The 19,020-nt window shown below is 48.0% G+C and overlaps 1 protein-coding gene across 1 annotated transcript in view; it reads left to right on the top strand.

Annotated features, from left to right (window-relative positions):
- LOC134197715 (uncharacterized) overlaps positions 1-19,020 on the top strand; it is a 35,158-nt gene continuing 16,138 nt past the window's right edge. Inside the window, exons 1-4 of the mRNA XM_062667062.1 lie at positions 1-36; positions 91-291; positions 395-629; positions 686-18,887. Of these exons, the coding sequence (XP_062523046.1) occupies positions 1-36; positions 91-291; positions 395-629; positions 686-18,887 (18,674 nt within the window). The remainder of the gene's footprint in view (positions 37-90; positions 292-394; positions 630-685; positions 18,888-19,020) is intronic.

Below are 19,020 nucleotides of genomic sequence, written 5' to 3'. Positions count from 1 at the left end.
ATGGTATCAATACGAGGAATTGATCATAGCCTTAAAGTAAGAGATCCAGTGTAACCAGTAACATACAAAATTAATATTCGTGTTTAATAGGAGACTTTAGCGATTAATGCGAACTTGTCTGCACTCACCAATGTTATTGTCAATGGCAGTGACACAGGTGTAGTAACAATAGATAGTACCAACGAATTTGGATTTGGAAGTGCACCAGAAGACTTCACAGCGGTGTTAAGCAAATTGCAGTACAGGAGTGAAGGTGAACCGGTCGTCGTTACCCGGCACATCGACTTTGAGGTACAGCATACAACCGGAAGGCTGCATATATATATATATATATATATATATATATATATATATATATATATATATATATATGACATTTTGTTGTTGTATTTAGATTTCTAGTAGCGGCGTCACCGTAGCGAATTACACCATTACGGTCACTATCAAACCTGTTAATGACAATCCACCAATTATAGACTTGGACGGTGATGCCAATGGAGTCGACTATAATGTGACGTTCGAGGAAGAAATGGAGTCGGTCGTGTTGTCTAAAAATTTGATGATCACGGACAAAGACATGCCGTCGGTGGACAATCGCGTGAGTGAGGCAGAGGTATTCATCATGAAGGGTGAGATTTCTACGTATTCAATCAAGTATTTAATTATTAGTGTTTTGTTATTATAGCTATGCGTGAAGACATGCTGTACATTTACAATGAGAGTTGCAATGGTGCATCTGATATTGATATCAAAGGGAACATGACCAACAAGCTAACCCTCAACAACACTGCAAACCTGACTGTCTACGCATGCGTGTTGGCAACCGTTCGTTATGATAACATGGCCGATATACTGAATTCTACATTTCCACGAACTGTGACCTTCACCGTGAACGACGGCCAAAGTCACAACAGTTCAGCAACTACCACTGTCAATCTGATGGAATTTTTCGATCCACCCCGGTTGTTCCCTAACGGAAAATCTCTTTCGTTCAACACCTCGTTTGATGAAGCAACGGCCAGTCCTGTGCCTTTAGTGAACGTAAGTGGTTGGACACTCGTAGACGACGACAGCACACAGCTACACAACGGTACTATCTCTATTGTCAATGTGGACGCCATGAACGACGTCCTGAACGTCACTAAGCCAGATCCTGCAATTGAAGCCAACTACAATGCAACGACGGGTGTTTTGTCGCTCAACGGCATTGCTGCGGTCTCAAAGTATGAAGCACTGATTGGCAATGTTACGTTCTACAACCTAAACAAGTGTTTCAAGAAACCTGAAACACGTACCATATCTTTGGTCGTCCGGGACGATCGCAACCGTTCGAGTTCTCTCGCGACTACATGGATATCGATCGTACCCTTCAACGATCCGCCCGAGCTTTCACTAAATGGACTGACGACGCTAACCTACACGTTCACTCGGAACGGAGACCGTCCCGATCTGATGCTAGCAAACATGGTGGAGATAGTCGACTGCGACAATGATACTCTAGACAACGTAAAGGTTACCATCGCTCAAGCTGGAGACTCTACGAGTGGCGAGGAAACCTTGATGTTTGACAACAGCGGGACGGATGTTGTGGTGTCCAGCAGCTCTATAGTCGACTTTGCGTTATCTTATAATTTGACAAACGGAACGTCGGTCGACGAATTTCAGCGCGTTCTCCGCACGGTCGTTTACAAGAACACAGCAGACATACCGGCCGGTAATCCGCGAGACATCACCATCACTATATCTGACGGGTCGAACTCCGTCTCGTCGACCATCCGTCTAACAATGGATCAACAGCCGTCGAAGCCGATTGTAAAATTGGGAGACGGTGACGACGCAGTGTATCGTGAAGACGGCGAAGCATTGGCTTTCTTGAATATCACGGGAGTCGACGTGATGCCGGGTGACACGGATTTTTTGCTGTCTGCGACATTAACTGTTACCAATCCGAAAAATGAGCTGGACGAGCTGCGTTTTTCGGGTGATCTGGGATCCGAGGCTTCGGTGTCTGGTCAAAATTCAAGTATTCTTACTATCACAGTTAATGGATTTAGCAACGTTTTGGACTCGAAGTTGGAAGAATGGTTGAAAATGGTGACTTTCAGGAGTTACGATCAGGCGCCGAACTACGCGAGAAACATCTCTGTCGTCGTCAAGGACTTTCCGTTGCAGCGTTCCAGTGCTCCGTTATTCGTTGTTGTGCAAATCGAGGCCGTCAATGATCAGCCTGTAGTTACCGAACCGCCTCTTATGAAGTCGGTGACGCTGAAGGACTACTTACCGCAAACGGTCAATAATCCGGGGTATCGTATTGATACCATAATCAACGGCAGTGTGGTGACGGACGTCGATGAAGTCGATCCCGTCGGTATTGCGATTATCAGTGAGTCTCAAAGCGATGGATTAGTAGGTCGGTGGCAATACTGGATCAACGATTTATGGAAAAACTTTTCTTCGCCTACAGACTGTGGACCCCTTTTTCTTCTGCCGTCTACTTCGGTTCGTTTCAAACCGTTTGCGAGCTCATCGAAAGCAGATGGAACGGCAACGTTCGAATATCGCGTTTGGGACAACAGCAGTAAATCTGTTTGTGATAACGGCTCTCTCCCGTTGACGGAAACCTCTCCAGTTAGTATAAAAACTGAGAACTTTTCTGTTGGTGTCGTGTATTCTAATCACGCACCGACCATCGATGCCAACTTGATAGCGAATTTCACGTTCATAGATGAAGATCTGGATGAGGCGGAAAACGACGGAGACGTCGTTTCTGCCGTCGTGTCGCAAGTCGCCGCCGACGCCGACGACGCGAAGGAAGACGTCGGCGCCGCCGTCATCTGGGTCGGTAACGAAAACGGCGTCTGGCAGTACCGAGTGAAGAAGAACGAAACGTGGACGAACATTCCGACTGCAGTGAATACCACGAGGGCATTCTTGATCGCTCCTTTATCTTACATTCGATTTCTTCCCGACCTCAATGAGTTCGGACGTCGATCGATCCGATTCAAGGCTTGGGACGGGTCAGAGTCCAGTCAACGCAACTTTGTTAACACGACGGCAAGCGACAGGCATTCTGGCTCATTTTCTTTCAATAATGCTACGGCCGGTATTGAAGTGAAGAGTGTCAACGACGCTCCTGTAGTGGATGTCTCTAATGTCAGCAGACGAGTATACAGAGAAAATGGAAAAGCCGTGTCCGTATTTTCGAATCAGCTAGCTATTTCTGATGTGGACAGTAAAACTTTGTCATCCGTAACTGTTACTCTGACCAGAAGCAAATTATCTGGAGGAGACTGTAAGGGGATACCTAGTGAGACAGACTCCGGTTCCGGTGAAGGTCCCGGACTGAGTAACAGCAGCAGTTCGTCGACAGGTGATTGTTCTGGCACTCACAGTGATTCGATCGAATCCGATTGTTTGAGCTTTACCGGCTCTACGTCAGGCTTGGATATAACTTTTACGTACACCGACACTTTGACGGTTTTGGTCAAGGCAAAATGGAATAACATCTCACGGAGTCGGTTTGTGGATTTTTTTAATACGATGGAGTTCTCCAACACCGCAAACGAGACGACCAATGTCAATCGTTCTATCACCGTGACGGCGTCGGACGGGAAGAATACATCCAAAGAAGCGACGGTCATAATGCAAGTTGAGCTTGTGAATGATAATTCTCCCATATTATCTGTGCCATCTAATTCTTTGGAATTTATCGAAGACAGCAAGATGACGTCACTCTTTATGTCAAATCCTACCATAACGGACGACGATTGCAATGAAATATTTTTCATCAAGAATGCACGGATTACTCTTTCAGGATACCAAGACTCGACCAAAGAGAATGTGACATCAACAAATGTGTCTGACAGTGGAACGGTTGTGCAAACGTGGAACTCTACAAGTGGTGTGCTGGAAATAACAGGAAACGCTTCGGTGTCTAGGTATCAAACAATTCTGGGCTCTTTGGTTTATTACAATGAGGTCTCTGAGCCCAATGGAGACAACCGGAACGTTACTATTTGGGTATTTGATGGGCAGTTTATGAGCAACGTCGAGGTGGTTACCATCTCTGTGGTTCTGATAAACGACCAGACGCCAGTACTTTTACTCGATGCGGACAACATGGCTGTCAACACAACGGCCGTTTTCACTGAGAACAACACGGTGGCGGTAGGCGTGAACGTGGCCAAGAGGGTGACGCTGGTAGACCCCGATTCTATATACACACGACCTGTGTGTGACATCATAAACATTGAAAATCCTCGAAATCCTAGTAAAGAGATGATATACTTGGAATCCGGACCGGTTGGTTCTGTAACCAATCAGTCTACAAACCATAGGATTACTCTGATTGCAGGCGACTCTTTGAGTGAAATTGCTGAGACATTTCAAAGAGTCAGGTACATCAACAAGGCTGAAGAACCCGATCCCACTCCTCGAGTAATCTGTTTCCAGGTTATCGACATGCAAACAAACGCTGGAAACGTGACCGTGACTGCCTGTTCGAACATCACAGTCTCGCTAGTTAATGATCCTCCTCAACTGACGTTAGAAGGTGATGTGGTGAAGTACGCGGAAGGTGATCCACCAGTCGATGTCTTACCTAATGTTACCGTGAGGGACGTCGACAACAAGTCACTTTCGATTGGTTACATTTATTTCAAAGTTTCAAATGGCAGCGTCTTCGAACCTGGACAGGATTTGTTAGTTCTCGACACGAGTAATACATTGGTCACAGAAAACTACAATGAATCTTTAGGAATTGCCACATTGTCTGGCCCTGCTTCGCTTGACGACTTCCAAACCGTTCTTCGCAGATTGACATACAAATATGCAACAGCAAAGGGAGACCCCGTGCAAGGAGATCGCGAGATTCGCTGCGTCGTCAACGACGGTTTGGTCAACAGCACTGTTGCAATAGTTACGGTCGACTTCACGACTGTCAACAATCGACCGGTTCTCTTTCTCGGAGGCACCTCCGACAAAAGGAACGTGACCGTGACGTTTACCGAAGAAAAAGGATTTATTGGAGTCGTCGAGGACAGCGTGACTCTGACCGATCCAGACAACACCGAGTTAAGCCACGTTATTGTCAATCTTACCAATGCTGATAAGGCAGAGTATTTGACAGCCATCAAATCGGGTGGAGTGAATGTAACGGGAAATCGTACTTCCGTGTTGCGTCTTGACGGTCCTGCTACGACGGGAGACTTTATCAATGTCCTTAAGACTGTCATGTACAACAACACAGACGACGAACCGTTGATGCAAACCAGGGTGGTCGAATTTACCGCGTCGGACGGCGATAGAATAAGCGAACTCGTGACGTCGACGATACGGATTGCGTTCGTCAACGATCGTCCGCGTCTCGATCTCAACGGTTCGGCCGTCGGTACGGGTTCGAGTGTGACGTTTGTGGAAAACGGTCCACCCGTTTCACTCGCGACGTTCAACGTTTCCGTCAAGGACGACGATAACAGCACTATGACTCAAGTGCAAGTGATCCTCGCGAATGTTTTGGACGGCGCCGACGAAACGATAAACCATAACGCGAATTTGTTGAATGTCACGAGCTCGGTACAAAATGATACGTACACATACGATTTTGATCCGCCTGCTAGTCTGTCGGAAGTTGAACAATTTATCGCCGACTTGACGTACAATAACGCTGCGGACGAGCCAAGTCTCGGCGACCGTCGGGCAAACGTTTCCGTGTATGACGGAAAACATCACAGCAACGTGGCTGCTGCTATTATCTCCATACAGCCAGTGAACGACGAGACTCCGACGTTTGATCAAACGCTTTACAACGCAAATGTGACGGAAGAAGCGAAGTCTGCGCAGGTCGTATCCGTCACCGCAACCGACGCCGACGCCGACGACCACAATATGAAAACTACAATAACGTACGAAATTTCGAGTAGCAACTGTAGTGGAAGTTTTGTTCTTAACTCGACGAGTGGCGAAATTCGCACTTCGGATAGTACTCCACCCGATAGAGACCGAGATATGATGGATTATTGTACAATCAATGTGACGGCGACCGACGGTGAACTCAACGGTACCGCAACGGTCGTCGTCCGTATTGTCGATATTAATGACAACGATCCTACATTTGTTTCATACCCGAAGACGGATGTTAATGTGAGCGAATCGAGAGAAGTCGGGGTTGAGGTATTTAACGTGTCTGCCACGGATATCGACGCTGGAGATAACGGACGGATCGAATACAGTATACGACCGCCGAGTTTGTTTTTCAATATCAGCAGTGACGGCAGCGTCCGAATTGTTCAAAGCCTTGACTTCGAGTACAAACGTAAATTCAATGTCCCTATTATTGCTAGAGATTTTGGTAACTCACCTCGATCGTCCAATGTAACGGTCGTCGTGGTCATTGTCAACGTCAACGAGCATCCTCCTGTGTTCGATCCGGTCGACTACAGCAGTACTCTGTGTGAGACTCCTGACACCAATGTTACTGTCGTCACGGTAAAAGCTACAGACATGGACGACGGTTCTTTTGGATTCGTTACGTACGAACTCGATCACACGATCTTCACAGTTCATATAACCTCTGGTCGCGTTTACAATATGAAACCGCTTGACTTTGAGGCTTCCAAGAGCTACGAGCTGACAGTGACGGCCAAAGATGGTGGAGACAAGACAGCTAATGCAACTGTGTTCGTCTACATCCATAACGAGAACGACAACTCGCCCGTTTTTTCGACATCGAAAATTGTTAACGTGTCCGAAAATGAAACAGTTGGCAAGGTTTTCTATTCCAGTTTAGCCACAGACAACGACAAGTGCGTCTATGATCAATGCGACAATGGTGAAAGCATCGACTGCGAGGATAGATGCATGAGCGAATCTATGGCCCCGTTTTCTGGGTCAGCATCCGGCAGTGGCTGTCAACCAGCTTTGTTGAACACTCTGTCGTACTCACTTATCAATTCGTCTGACGTACCGTTTGATATCAACAGCGACAATGGTGACATATCCGTTACAGGGTCTCTTGATCGAGAGACCAAAGATGAGTACAGCATTACAGTTCGAGTCACTGATAATAAGCACACAGTGGAGAAGAATTTGACTATCATGGTGACTGATATCAATGACAACGTACCTGTCTTTGAGAAATCGAACTACTCTGCTAACGTCACCGAGAACGTGGATACGGGAACTTTTGTTGTGACGGTCGTAGCCAATGATAAAGACATCGGATCCAATGGAATGGTAACGTATAGATTAGATGGTAATTTCTCATCTCATTTCAACATCAGTTCTACGGGGGAAGTCACTGTTGCAGTCTTAATCGATCGAGAAAGCATAGAAATGTACGATTTGGAGGTAATAGCTGAAGACCAAGGGAATCCAAGAAGAAGAAGCACTGCCACCCTCAAAATCAAAGTCAGAGATTTGAATGATAATACGCCCGATTTCGTTGATGATAAATATGATCGCAAGGTCGACGAAGACGACGGCAGACTGTCGTCGAATTCGAGCTTCAAGCCTCGAGAAATTCTTACTGTAAGTGCTAAGGACCCGGATCTTTACGACGGAGGCATGATTACCTACACGATCGCTAGTGGTGCTACAAACGCGTTCAGTGTTGATGCGACTTCGGGCGTTGTTCGTTCAAGCAAAGTTTTGGATCGAGAGGAGACGATCTCGTACTTCTTTGTCGTCGAGGCTCGAGATTCCGGCTCGAACGCGACGTCGTCGACTGTCAACGTGACGGTCACGTTGCTCGACCTGAACGACAACCCTCCTCGTTCTCTTTTAGAGAACACGACACGTACAGTGAGGGAAAACGCAACGATTGGGACGACGGTGTTCGCAGAGCTAAAAATTGAAGACAAAGACGAGGGTGACAACGGTCGGGTAGTGTTTAGTGAAGGAGGTGATTTCCCGGATAAGTTTAGGTTGGACAAAGACAATGGTTCGATCTCCGTTGCACGAGAACTAGACAGAGAGGCAAAGGCTCGTTACGAATTTAACGTTAATGCCGTCGATCAGGCTACGAATGTTACCGACCGACTTAACACTACTATTCGCCTCGTCGTTCGTGTACTCGACGTAAACGACAATTTTCCGGTTATTTCTCCAGATTCGAGCGGCGTCCGACTCGACGAGACGGCAGGCATTGGAACAGTCGTCACTAACTTTTCCGTTTCGGATCCGGACGTCGGCAATAACGGACGACTGAATGTGACATTGCGTCCGTCGGGAACACCCTTTAATGCCACTCTAATTGATGGAGAGGCCGTCGTCGTGCTCTCTTATCGTCTCGACTACGAGAAAAATCGTTCCCACAGTGTAGATCTTGTAGTCCAAGATGGCGGCGTTCCCCCGCTTTCCTCGTCGGCCGCCATCTTGGTAGAAGTTGTGAACAAGAACGACGAGCCGCCGTTTGTTGTGAATTTGAATGGTGATGATATCTTTTACATCGAAGGATCGAGCGATGTAGAATTGAAACCAGATTTTGACATTACGGACGCGGACGGGCCTGAATTCGCGATGCTTTACAATAGCTCGGTAAGACTCGTCGACGGAGAGAAGTTCGAAGTCGGGATGGAGCCGTTTAGCTGTCCAGCCGAAATTTCAAACAAAATTAACAAAATCGAAGGATGCGGCTTTAGTCCTATTGTTGTCGTTACCGACGAGGACAATCTGGTCGTGCAAAGTGGTGCTCGACTGGATGGAAACACGTTGTTTCTGGACGGCGTCGACGACTTTGCCGACTTAAAGGGTAACATTGCCGACGTTAGCGATGGTATTACTATCGCTTCGTGGGTGTATTTGGATACTCTTCCGAGCGTTGGAAACGAATTTGCGATTTTAAGCAAGCGACATCCTGTCGGAGATGGGCACTACTACACTGTCTGTGTGCTGCACGACGGAAAGATACGCGTTCGCACGACAAATACGTCAGGAACTCAGATCTCGGATCTGACGGGCGTTGGTTCTAAGTGTGTTGGAAATTACTGTATGATTGCTGTGATCATTAAGAAGTACGACGCCACTCACTGGATTGTTGAGGTGTTTGTCGACGGGGAACCCGCCGGTCGAGCTTTCGTCGATCCGATTGTCGACGACAGCGGACGGACGTATGTGGGTGCCACAGCGGCTGGCAACGACCCCCTGGAAAAGTTTCTGTCCGGTCAAATTCATCTTCTCTTCGTCGACGTATCTTCGACGGGTCGACTGGAGTTTCTCAAATGCATTAAGGGATGCGGAGAGGCGTTACGGACGAGCGTCGACGACCTTCCTGTCGGCTTGGCGGCAGCGTACAGCTACGATACTGCGACGCTGACTATTTCCGGCAAGGCGAGTTTCGCAGAATACGTTTCCGTTTTGAATTCGCTGGTTTATGTCAGTGATGTGGAAGAACCGTTATCCGGAACGCGAACCGTTAGCGTTACCGTCTCTGATGGCGCATTTGTTAACCAACTACCGGGAATTATTACCATCAAGCTTGCGTTGACGAACGACAATCCACCGGTCTTGAATCTGAATGGTCAACTCGGTGCCAATTTCTCGGTCGTGTTTAAGGAGGACGACTCTGTAGGCGGTGCCATAAATATAACTAACACTTCTGGACTGACTTTAACCGACATGGATCGTGGCGTTTATGCTTACACCGTTGAGGTTTTCATTCTCAATGCAATGGATGGGCCCAACGAGGTCCTCGCCGTGGGTGAAAATCAGATGTTTGTGTATAATAACAGCACTAACGTTTTGACTTTTACTGCTACGGTAGAAGCGTCGGAATTGCAAGATATCTTGAGATCAGTAACATACGACAACACGGCGGAAGAGCCCGACAGTGAGTCGAGAATTATCAGATTTTCTGTGAAGGATGGTTCTCGGCAAGAAAGCGAGCATGTTTACTCGATTGTTTCTATTTCATTCGTCAATGATCCTCCTGTTCTCGGCTTGTTCTCGATCGTGAACTATGATGAAGGAGACGGTCGCAAATCCGTCAATTTAAACCTAACAATTTTAGACAATGACAACGTTACACTGATTAATGCAACTGCGTTTATTACGTCAGCCCTTGATCTTCCTAGGGAGCGTCTCGATGTCAACACGACAGGAACAAAGATATCGAAGTCATACAATAATGCGACGGGAACATTGAGCTTATCGGGAGAAGACGATATGACCATTTACGAGACAGTTTTGAAATCTTTGACATACGAACACCTGGGACAAAACGACCCGACGCCTGGACCTAGAATGGTCGTGACGCGAGTGTTCGACGGTTTGACTTACAGCAATGATGTGGAAGCTATGATCACGTTTAGTGCTGTCAATGATGCTCCCATTGTTGACCTTAATGGTCCGTCCGTTCCTGGATTTTCTTTTAAAGCACGCTTTACGGAAGGCTCTCCCCCTACGAAAATCGTCAGCACAGACGCATATATAAAAGATGTCGACGACAAGGTATTGACGTATTTGAATGCGACGCTCACCAGTCGTCCGAACGGCAATGTAGAGAGGCTTAACATCACTATTCCAGCATCAACCACTTTGCAGCAAACGTACGACTCTAGCACGGGTGTGTTGACCGTGACGTCGACAACGGGAAATGCGTCCGTCGATGACTTTCAATCTGTGCTTCGAACTCTGACATATCACAATGCGGCGGACGAGTTGACGGGCGACGGCCGAAACGTGACTGTCGTTGCCAGCGACGGCAGGCTGTCGAGTCTAGTTGCTACCATCGCGATCACCATGGCGTCGTCCGACGACAAACCGGTTATTACGATTCCTTCCAATGCGACGGCAACCTTTGTCGACAGTTCTGGTCCCGTCAACATTCTTGCCGAGTATTCCGTTATGATTACCGATGCTGACGTTAATTCCCGTATACATTCGTTCCGCTTTATACTTCGACGGGTAGAAAACGTCACGCTCGAGAGTCTGTCCTTTACCGGCATCGACGATTACGTCGTCGTGGTGACGAAAGGTGTCGATTGGATCGACTACAATGTGACACACAATGCGAGCGGCATCGACCTTAATTCTGCAGCCGATTTCGTCGAGGGAGTTAAATATGAGTCGGAGATCGATGAGCCGGACGCAGGAATTCGTCGTGTGGTCGACATCAGAGTGCACGACGGAGCTCTCAACAGCGACTTCGTAAATGTAACGCTCAACATACAACTCATTAACGATCACACTCCACGATTCGTTCAGCCTGACGGCTACATGGGAAGTGTCAGCGAAAATGCGTCTCCACAGTCTGTCCTGCGCGTTGTGGCTACAGACCGAGACCGAGGCTCCGACGGTGTGGTAAGATACAGTCTTCGTTCCTGTCAATGTGTTTATCAAATCGATATGGGAATGAGTATCGATCCGATTCGAAGAGACTGCAGTGGTAGTCCGTTCTCTGTCGGGAACGCGAGCGGAGACGTCAACACAACAAAGTCACTGAACAGAGAGGAAACGAGTGTTTGCTATATTGCAGTGAGGGCCGTCGATCTCGGCAGTTCGAGCATGAGTGCGACGGTCAACGTGACGGTAACCGTGACCGATCGCAACGACGAGACTCCGTCGTTTAGTGACGACACCAGATTTGCACTCGATATATCAGAAATCGTCAAGGTCGGAGATGTGGCGTTTACTTTTACCGCTACCGACGACGACGAATTGTCGACTGCAAATAGCAACGTGGTCTACCGCATTGTCGGCGGCACCGGCAATAACACATTTGAAATCCCGGATGAAAAGGTCGGAAACGTGACCGTCACCCGGTCTCTAGATGCCGATTCTCCTAATGCCATCACGTTCTATACTCTCATAGTAGAAGCTGCCGATCGCGGCTCGCCGCCGTTGACGGTAAATGCGACGTTTAACGTTACCGTTACCGACGTCGACGACAATTGCCCGTATTTTGATCCGACGATGTATTCCGTTGCAATACAAGAGAATGCGACCGTCGGGACGGTTGTGCAAAACGTCAAGGTTTACGACAACGACGCCACAGAAGAAAACAGAAAATTTTCCACGAAGATCATTGAAGGAAACGTTGGAAACGCTTTTACTGTAAACGGAACGCTATTTGTGCTGAGTACTGCACTAGACAGGGAAACGACGTCGTGGTATCGAGTCCGAGTTGCTGTACAAGATCCGGCTGGCGTCTGTGATTCGGCGCATGCGTGGGTCAACGTCACCGTCCTCGACTTCAACGACGTTCGTCCATGTTTCGAGCAATCTTCGTATCGTTTTACTGTCGACGAAAACGTGGCGTTGGACTACACAGTCGGTCGCATTCTGGCCGTCGACGGCGACGAAGGATCCAACGGTGACGTCATGTACAAGTTGTCGTCTTCGACGCCTTCGGTATTTGCCATTCATCCCACATCTGGTGTTATTACTACTAACGGCAGTCTGGATCGAGAAAAGAACGAGTGTTTCCTATTTGTTGTTATTGCAACGGACAAAGGGAGTCCATCCCTTTCCTGTAGTGGCAACGTTACTATTTGTCTCAACGACACCAACGACCACAGTCCCGTTTTCGACCGCAAAAATTACAGTTTTAATGTCTCTGAGAACGACGGCAACGCCACTCTAGGTACCGTCGTTGCCCAAGACGACGACGCAACGGGGGATTTTAACGTTATTACTTTCTCCTTGAACGGAAACAGCGACAGCTTTAGTATCGGCGCGTCTTCGGGAACGGTGTTTGTGTCGAAAGAGCTCGACTACGAGACTCGATGTCTTTACGACTTTTCCGTCGTGGCAACCGATCCGACGGGACGAAAAGCGACGGCTCGCGTTACTGTCTCGGTACTGGATAAAAACGAGCATGCGCCGTCGTTCGTCGACAAGAATAAAACGGTCGATCTCCTGGAGAGTGCTCCTCCTGACGGATTCGTCTTGCGGTTGAGCGCCGACGACGACGACGTGTGCGACTCCGACATGACGGCAGTTAACAAAATAGACTACATCTTGGTCGACGACGCGAGTGGCGTGTTTAGAATCGCTTCCGATAACGGATCCGTGTATCTCGTCCGTGCCGTCGATTACGAGCACCGTCAATCGTATGTGATCACCGCAAAGGCTACGGATCAGGGCGGGCTGTCCAGTGTATGTAACATTACAATTCGGATTGTTAACGTGAACGACGTCGCACCGATGTTTGTAAACAAGTCTTACAACGCAAGCGTTAATGAGAATGTTGCATTGGGAACGGAGCTGTTTATCGTGTCCGCCGTCGACGGTGATATGCCGCCGCATAACGATGTTCGGTACAGTGCGAATGGTGCGGGCGCCGCCTATGTCGCCGTCGGCCGTAAATCTGGAATTGTGACTGTCAACAAGAGTATTGATTTTGAAGTGACCGGACGAGCGGTTGAGTTTGATATTGTAGCGTCTGATGGAGTGAGTTCGTCTTCTGTTCCTGTCACCGTGACGGTTTATGATTTGAACGACGAGCGTCCTGTGTGTACTGTAACTCCAGATGATGTGGTGCTTTCTCGAGCTCCAGCTTTCATAGCAAGAGATCTTGTAGTTAGTGATCCGGACACCGACCACGACGACATCGCGAACTCGAGTGTGACGTTGAGTGTTCCGCGGTGTGTGTTGGATCTTGTGAACAACACCACATACGGGACCCCGACTTTGAGTAATCAGTTTGGAGACTGTGGCGCCGCCCAGGGAGTAGAACTCACCTATCACATGCTCGACTTTGCTGGAACATATTATCCGGGTTACGGTTACAGTTTTATTGGAGGTTATTACGGAAGAGTTACGGATGACTTGGTGCCTAGGAACCTAGCCAACAACTTTATGATTTCAGTTTGCTTTGGTATGTACAGTGGAGGAAGAGGAACGTTGGTTGGTCGAAATTCTGTCAACGGCGACTTGCTGTACCGTGTAGTTGTTGATGCTAGGAAAGTTTCATTTGAGTACTCGGGTACGCAAGGAGCTGAGACCGTGGACATAGCTTTGCGCAATAACTTGGATGACAACACACTCAGAACAATGTCTCTGCTTATTTACTATCCGCGAGTGACCGTGTACACAGGGAATAATCTAGTTGGACATGGCAACATGCCTAACCCAATGCAGGATGTCGATGCGGGTCCGGTTTACGTAGGAAAGATGCCGTCGAACAGACTGGCCTTTAAGGGCTATATCAAGTCTGCCGTCTTACGAAACGGTTTTGCTAACTTTTTGCCGCCGTATTCGAACGGTTTCGGAGGTCTGACGGCGGCGGCGGACGTCTACCGATTTGACGACTCAAAGAAACAATACGCTCAAGTTCCTAAAGATCTCGCTGTTCACGGGATTGGCTCCGCCTTCTCTGTTTTCATCAGGATAAACGTGTCAATAAATGACGAGGGTTTTCTGTTTGCTAAAGGTGATGAAGCCGATAGATCAGTCTTGGCGTACGCTGTCAAGTATGATGCTGATCATGGCGGTAATCCGCATCTGGACTTTTCTTACATGTGTGTTGGCTGTTCTTCAGTTAAGCGCGAGACAGTGGATATTTCTCCTCGTCTTGATGATGGCTTGTGGCACACATTTGGTTTAGTCGTCGACCAAACAATAGCTGAGTTTTATGTGGACGACTCACCACCATACATTACCTTTCTGGAAGGAATAATTAATGATACAAACACGGGGCACGCGTTTCGCATCGGCGCCCATACGCGACCTGCGGACGACGACGATTATTTTGACGGAGAAATGTCGACTTTCGTTCTTCGTCCGGTCGTTACCAGCGTCGAGGAGTTTAACTGCTTCTCGTCGGGATGCAATGGAACAAAGTGCGTCTCCGACTGTTCTCGCTCTGACTCTCCTTGCCTGCCAGAGTCCGATCGTTGTGTGTACGACACGGTGAAGTACACCCAGTGCGGTATGAAAGATTTCGTCGATTTGTTGACCGTCGCCAACGCTCCGCGGTCGGCCACCGGTCACTTATATTTGAACGGCGTCGATTGGGTGTATGTGGCCGACTTGACGGCGTTTGGTGTGGTACCGTCACTTGTAAACGAGTCCACGATTTCTGTGTGGATTCGAGTGGAACAAGGCGACACCGGATATGTACTCAGTCAATATGACTCTATAAATGTTGTTCAGTTTGCTATTCACGTCGGGGGATCGACAATAATCGTCTCTTTCCCTACCGGTCGAGTGATGTTAAATGCGGGTACTGCACTAGATGTCGATGCCTGGATTCACGTAACGATTATTGTTTCGCGAACGAACGTGACGCTGTTAAGAGACGGCGTTCAACAGGACACAAAACTGCTTCCGAATTCGACCGAGACGTTCAACACAGACTACCCGTTTCGTATTGGCGCATCATTGACGGGATCCGGGGAATACACCGGTTTCTTGAAGGGCAGACTACGTGGGTTGATAGCAAGCACAAAAGCGGAAGATCTACATTTAATTCAGTGTGTGTCGGATTGTCGAGAATATCTACGGTACAGCACGTCGTACCTTGAGACATCCGGTTTATCTGGCCTCTCTGTGTCTGCCCAATCCGTCTCTAATTTGGATGGCGAGACGTCGACTTCTGGGATTGTTACTACAACGGGAAGTCTACGTTTCAGTGGCGTGGCGTCGACCGGTAATTATACATCAGCGTTGCGCCAAATCGAGTATATAAATCTTTTCAAGGGAACTCGAATGGAGCTGCGGAATGTGTCTTGTTTGGCGTCAGACCCGTTGCAAGCGTCCGACTCGCGTGTATCATCGTTTTTCGTCAGTCCCATAAATACTGTTGCGGCTACACTAGACCTGAACAACGGCGGATCGGAATCAATATGCAGTGCGATGTTTAAAGAGGACGAAGCGTTAGTGCGCGTGATCTCCGACGACGCGGAGTTGATCGACGTTGACAGTGAAGATCTCGACGTGTCGATGATCGAAATTCGTTTGGAGAATTTGTATGAAGACACCGGAGTCGAAGCAATACAATACATGTCCACTCTTAATGATCCAGCGATCAACGTTACGGTGGAGGAGGTAAACACGTCGTTTATTATCCTTTACGGTACAGCCAGTCACCATGACTACGAGACAGCACTAGAGCGAATCTTTTATATCAACATGGCGGATGAGCCGATCGCAACATCCCGACGTGTTTCCTTCGTCGTCTACGATTATCCGTACGTCAGCAAGGCAGTCAACTGTACTGTCGTTATATCTCTGGATAATGACAATAGACCACAGATTTTATTAGACCCACCCACTGGTAATTTCAGTACCGTGTTTACTGAAGACTCCGACGGGGTGTCGATCGTCGGCGCCAACGTGAGCATCACAGACGCTGATGTCGATCAGGTGGAGTTGTTCAACATTACTGTGTCTATTGTGGACGCCATTGACGAGGATTACCTCAACCAGTCGTCGACTTTTGCGTCTCTGTTGACTTTCGTGAGAGTAACCAATAGTGAAATCGTTATTCAAGGCCCCGGGTCGTTTATCGCATTCGAAAACGCTTTAAAACTATTGTCGTATCGTAGCACGAAGGATGAACCTTCGTCGCATACGAGAAGGATTCGATTTGTTGCGTTCGACGGTCGCCACTCCAGTTCTGCCGTCTATACCTTCGTCTCTATCGAGTTTCGAGATGATCACGACCCTGTCGTTTATCTCGGCGGAAACACAGTCAACAACAGCGTGTCTTTCCGAGAAGGTGGAGAGGCCATCGGCATCGCCGACGCCGCCGTTCGCATTACGGACGACGACACGCAGCCGACACAGATTGCTCGCATCGTGATCAGCGTGGTTGACTCAACGCAAGACGACAAACTGTCTAACTCGTCGGCTATCCCAAATTCTCTTCGAATCGAAGCAACAGGCCGTGGCGACATCGAACTGAGCGGCGACGGCTTGTTTGAAGACTACGCGACGGCACTGCGGAGGATCACATACAGAGACGACGGCGACGAACCTCGGCGGTTGTCCTTGACCGTTTCCGTTACAGTCTGGTGCAAGAAAAATGGATCGGTTATGTGCGGTATGTCTTCGACATTGATATCAATTGTTGCTGTGGACGATCATCAGCCCATGTTTTCTCAACCCGTCTACTACGCAAACGTCACCGAGAGTGCAGTAGCGGGAACGAGCATAGTCTACGTCGTCGTAGTCGACGCAGATCGCTTCACGCCGTCGAATCCCGAATTGTCTCTCACCAATACGTTTGACGGTCTCTTCCGTATAAATCAGAAAGGAAGACTCAATCTCAGTAGGATTGGTCTCGATCGCGAAACGACACCAAAGTACACCCTCGAGGTCACTCTGTTTGAATTTACGGATGACAGCGGCAGTGCTGCTGCTATTTCATCAGCGATGATAGAAATTAGTGTCTTGGACATCAACGACAATCCCCCGACGTTTGCTAATGCGTCTTTCACGGCGTCTCTTCCCGAAAACGCACCAATCGGCCATCTCGTTCTTCAACTATCAGCCAACGATGTCGATTCGACAGTCAATAGTGCTATGGTGTTTTCCATTGTGTCGTCGCTTGTTAACCTGCCGTTTAATGTAAGCGTCGACACGGGCCGTCTGACGGTGTCGTCATCTCTCGACTACGAACGCCAACGGAGATATCATTTTACAGTGGAGGTGTGTGATCACGACCCTTGCGTGCCGGAATTCAGCGACACCGCTAATGTGACCGTCGACGTCGTCGACGTCAACGACAACGCGGTCGACATACAGAATGTAAACAGAGTCGTCGTTCTAAGAGAGCCCGCAGTGTCGGTCCGGGTGGCGCCCAATGGCACTCTGGTCGACGCGGATAGCACGTCGTCGCTCGATCGTTTGGAGATCAAGATCACGTCACCGAGGATACCGACGGAGGCCGTCACAGTTGTTATACCGACGGATAGTCGTGTTCAAGCAAATTACAGTGACGGGCGGAGAACTGTGGTGATATCGGGACGGGCGACGGCCGCTTACTATGAAACAATTCTTCGCTCGATAAGATTCGTGGATAACGCCACAAATCTTCGCGACGACAATAGAACCGTTTCGATACGTGCAATAGACAGTGAGTCAACTCAGGCGCCATTTCCTGAGGTTGTCGTCCGTGTCGTTGTTTTAATACTAAACAATGATCAGCCGAGCATCGATCTGGATACCAGAGATCGGAATGCCAACGATTTCTCTGGTGTCGCACCTGACGATGTCGACGCTCCGGATACGTTGAGTTTCTCCTATTTGACTCGCTTTACAGAAGACGGCGATGCTGTGCGACTGTCTCATAGTTCCTTGGAAATTAGCGACCCCGACGCGTCGGCTGTCGTCGAGCGCGCCGTTGTGAATCTCACGAATCCCTTAGATGGAGACAGCGAGGAGCTCACAGTGGTAGTAACGTCTAGCATCGAGTTATCAATGGAGTCTACTAAACATGTGCTTATATTGGACGGTAGCGCTCAACACGACGATTTCGAGCGTGTGCTTTATTCTGTCCGTTACCGCAACACGGCCGTCCAACCGACTCGGCATCCTGACACCAGCTTTCGCATCGTGTCGTTTGTTGTTAACGACGGAAGGCACGACTCTCTTCCGGCTTACACGTACGTCGAATTGGATAACGTGAACGACGTGCCCGAGCTTCGGATTGGTGATAATGGCGAGGTGGATCATCAAGTTACGTACGTAGAGGGAAACCCACCTGTTTTGATAACATCTCAAGACCTTGTCATATTGGATGTCGACGATACTATGATAGAATCTGCTAATGTTTTTATTGACAAAGTCTACGATCGAGGTGATGAGGTTCTTAACGTTGATATTGGATCTTCAGGTCTTACAGTTACGGGAAATGGTGGCCCTCTTTTGTCACTTGGTGGATCTGCTACATTAGAAGTCTATGCCACAGTTTTGAAATCTCTGACTTACAAAAATAATATTAGGTACAGATTTATTTAAATTTGTATTTAAAATTAATATTTTTATTTATTTATTTTTATCTAGTTTTATTTATTTATATATATTTTTATTTAGTTTTGTTTATTTCATTTATTTTTATTTATTTATTTATTTATT

Source organism: Corticium candelabrum, chromosome 22 (assembly GCF_963422355.1).
Source record: "Corticium candelabrum chromosome 22, ooCorCand1.1, whole genome shotgun sequence".
NCBI classification, from domain to species: domain Eukaryota; kingdom Metazoa; phylum Porifera; class Homoscleromorpha; order Homosclerophorida; family Plakinidae; genus Corticium; species Corticium candelabrum.
Note: the sequence above shows the minus strand (reverse complement) of the source record. Positions and strands in the feature narration are given on the sequence as shown.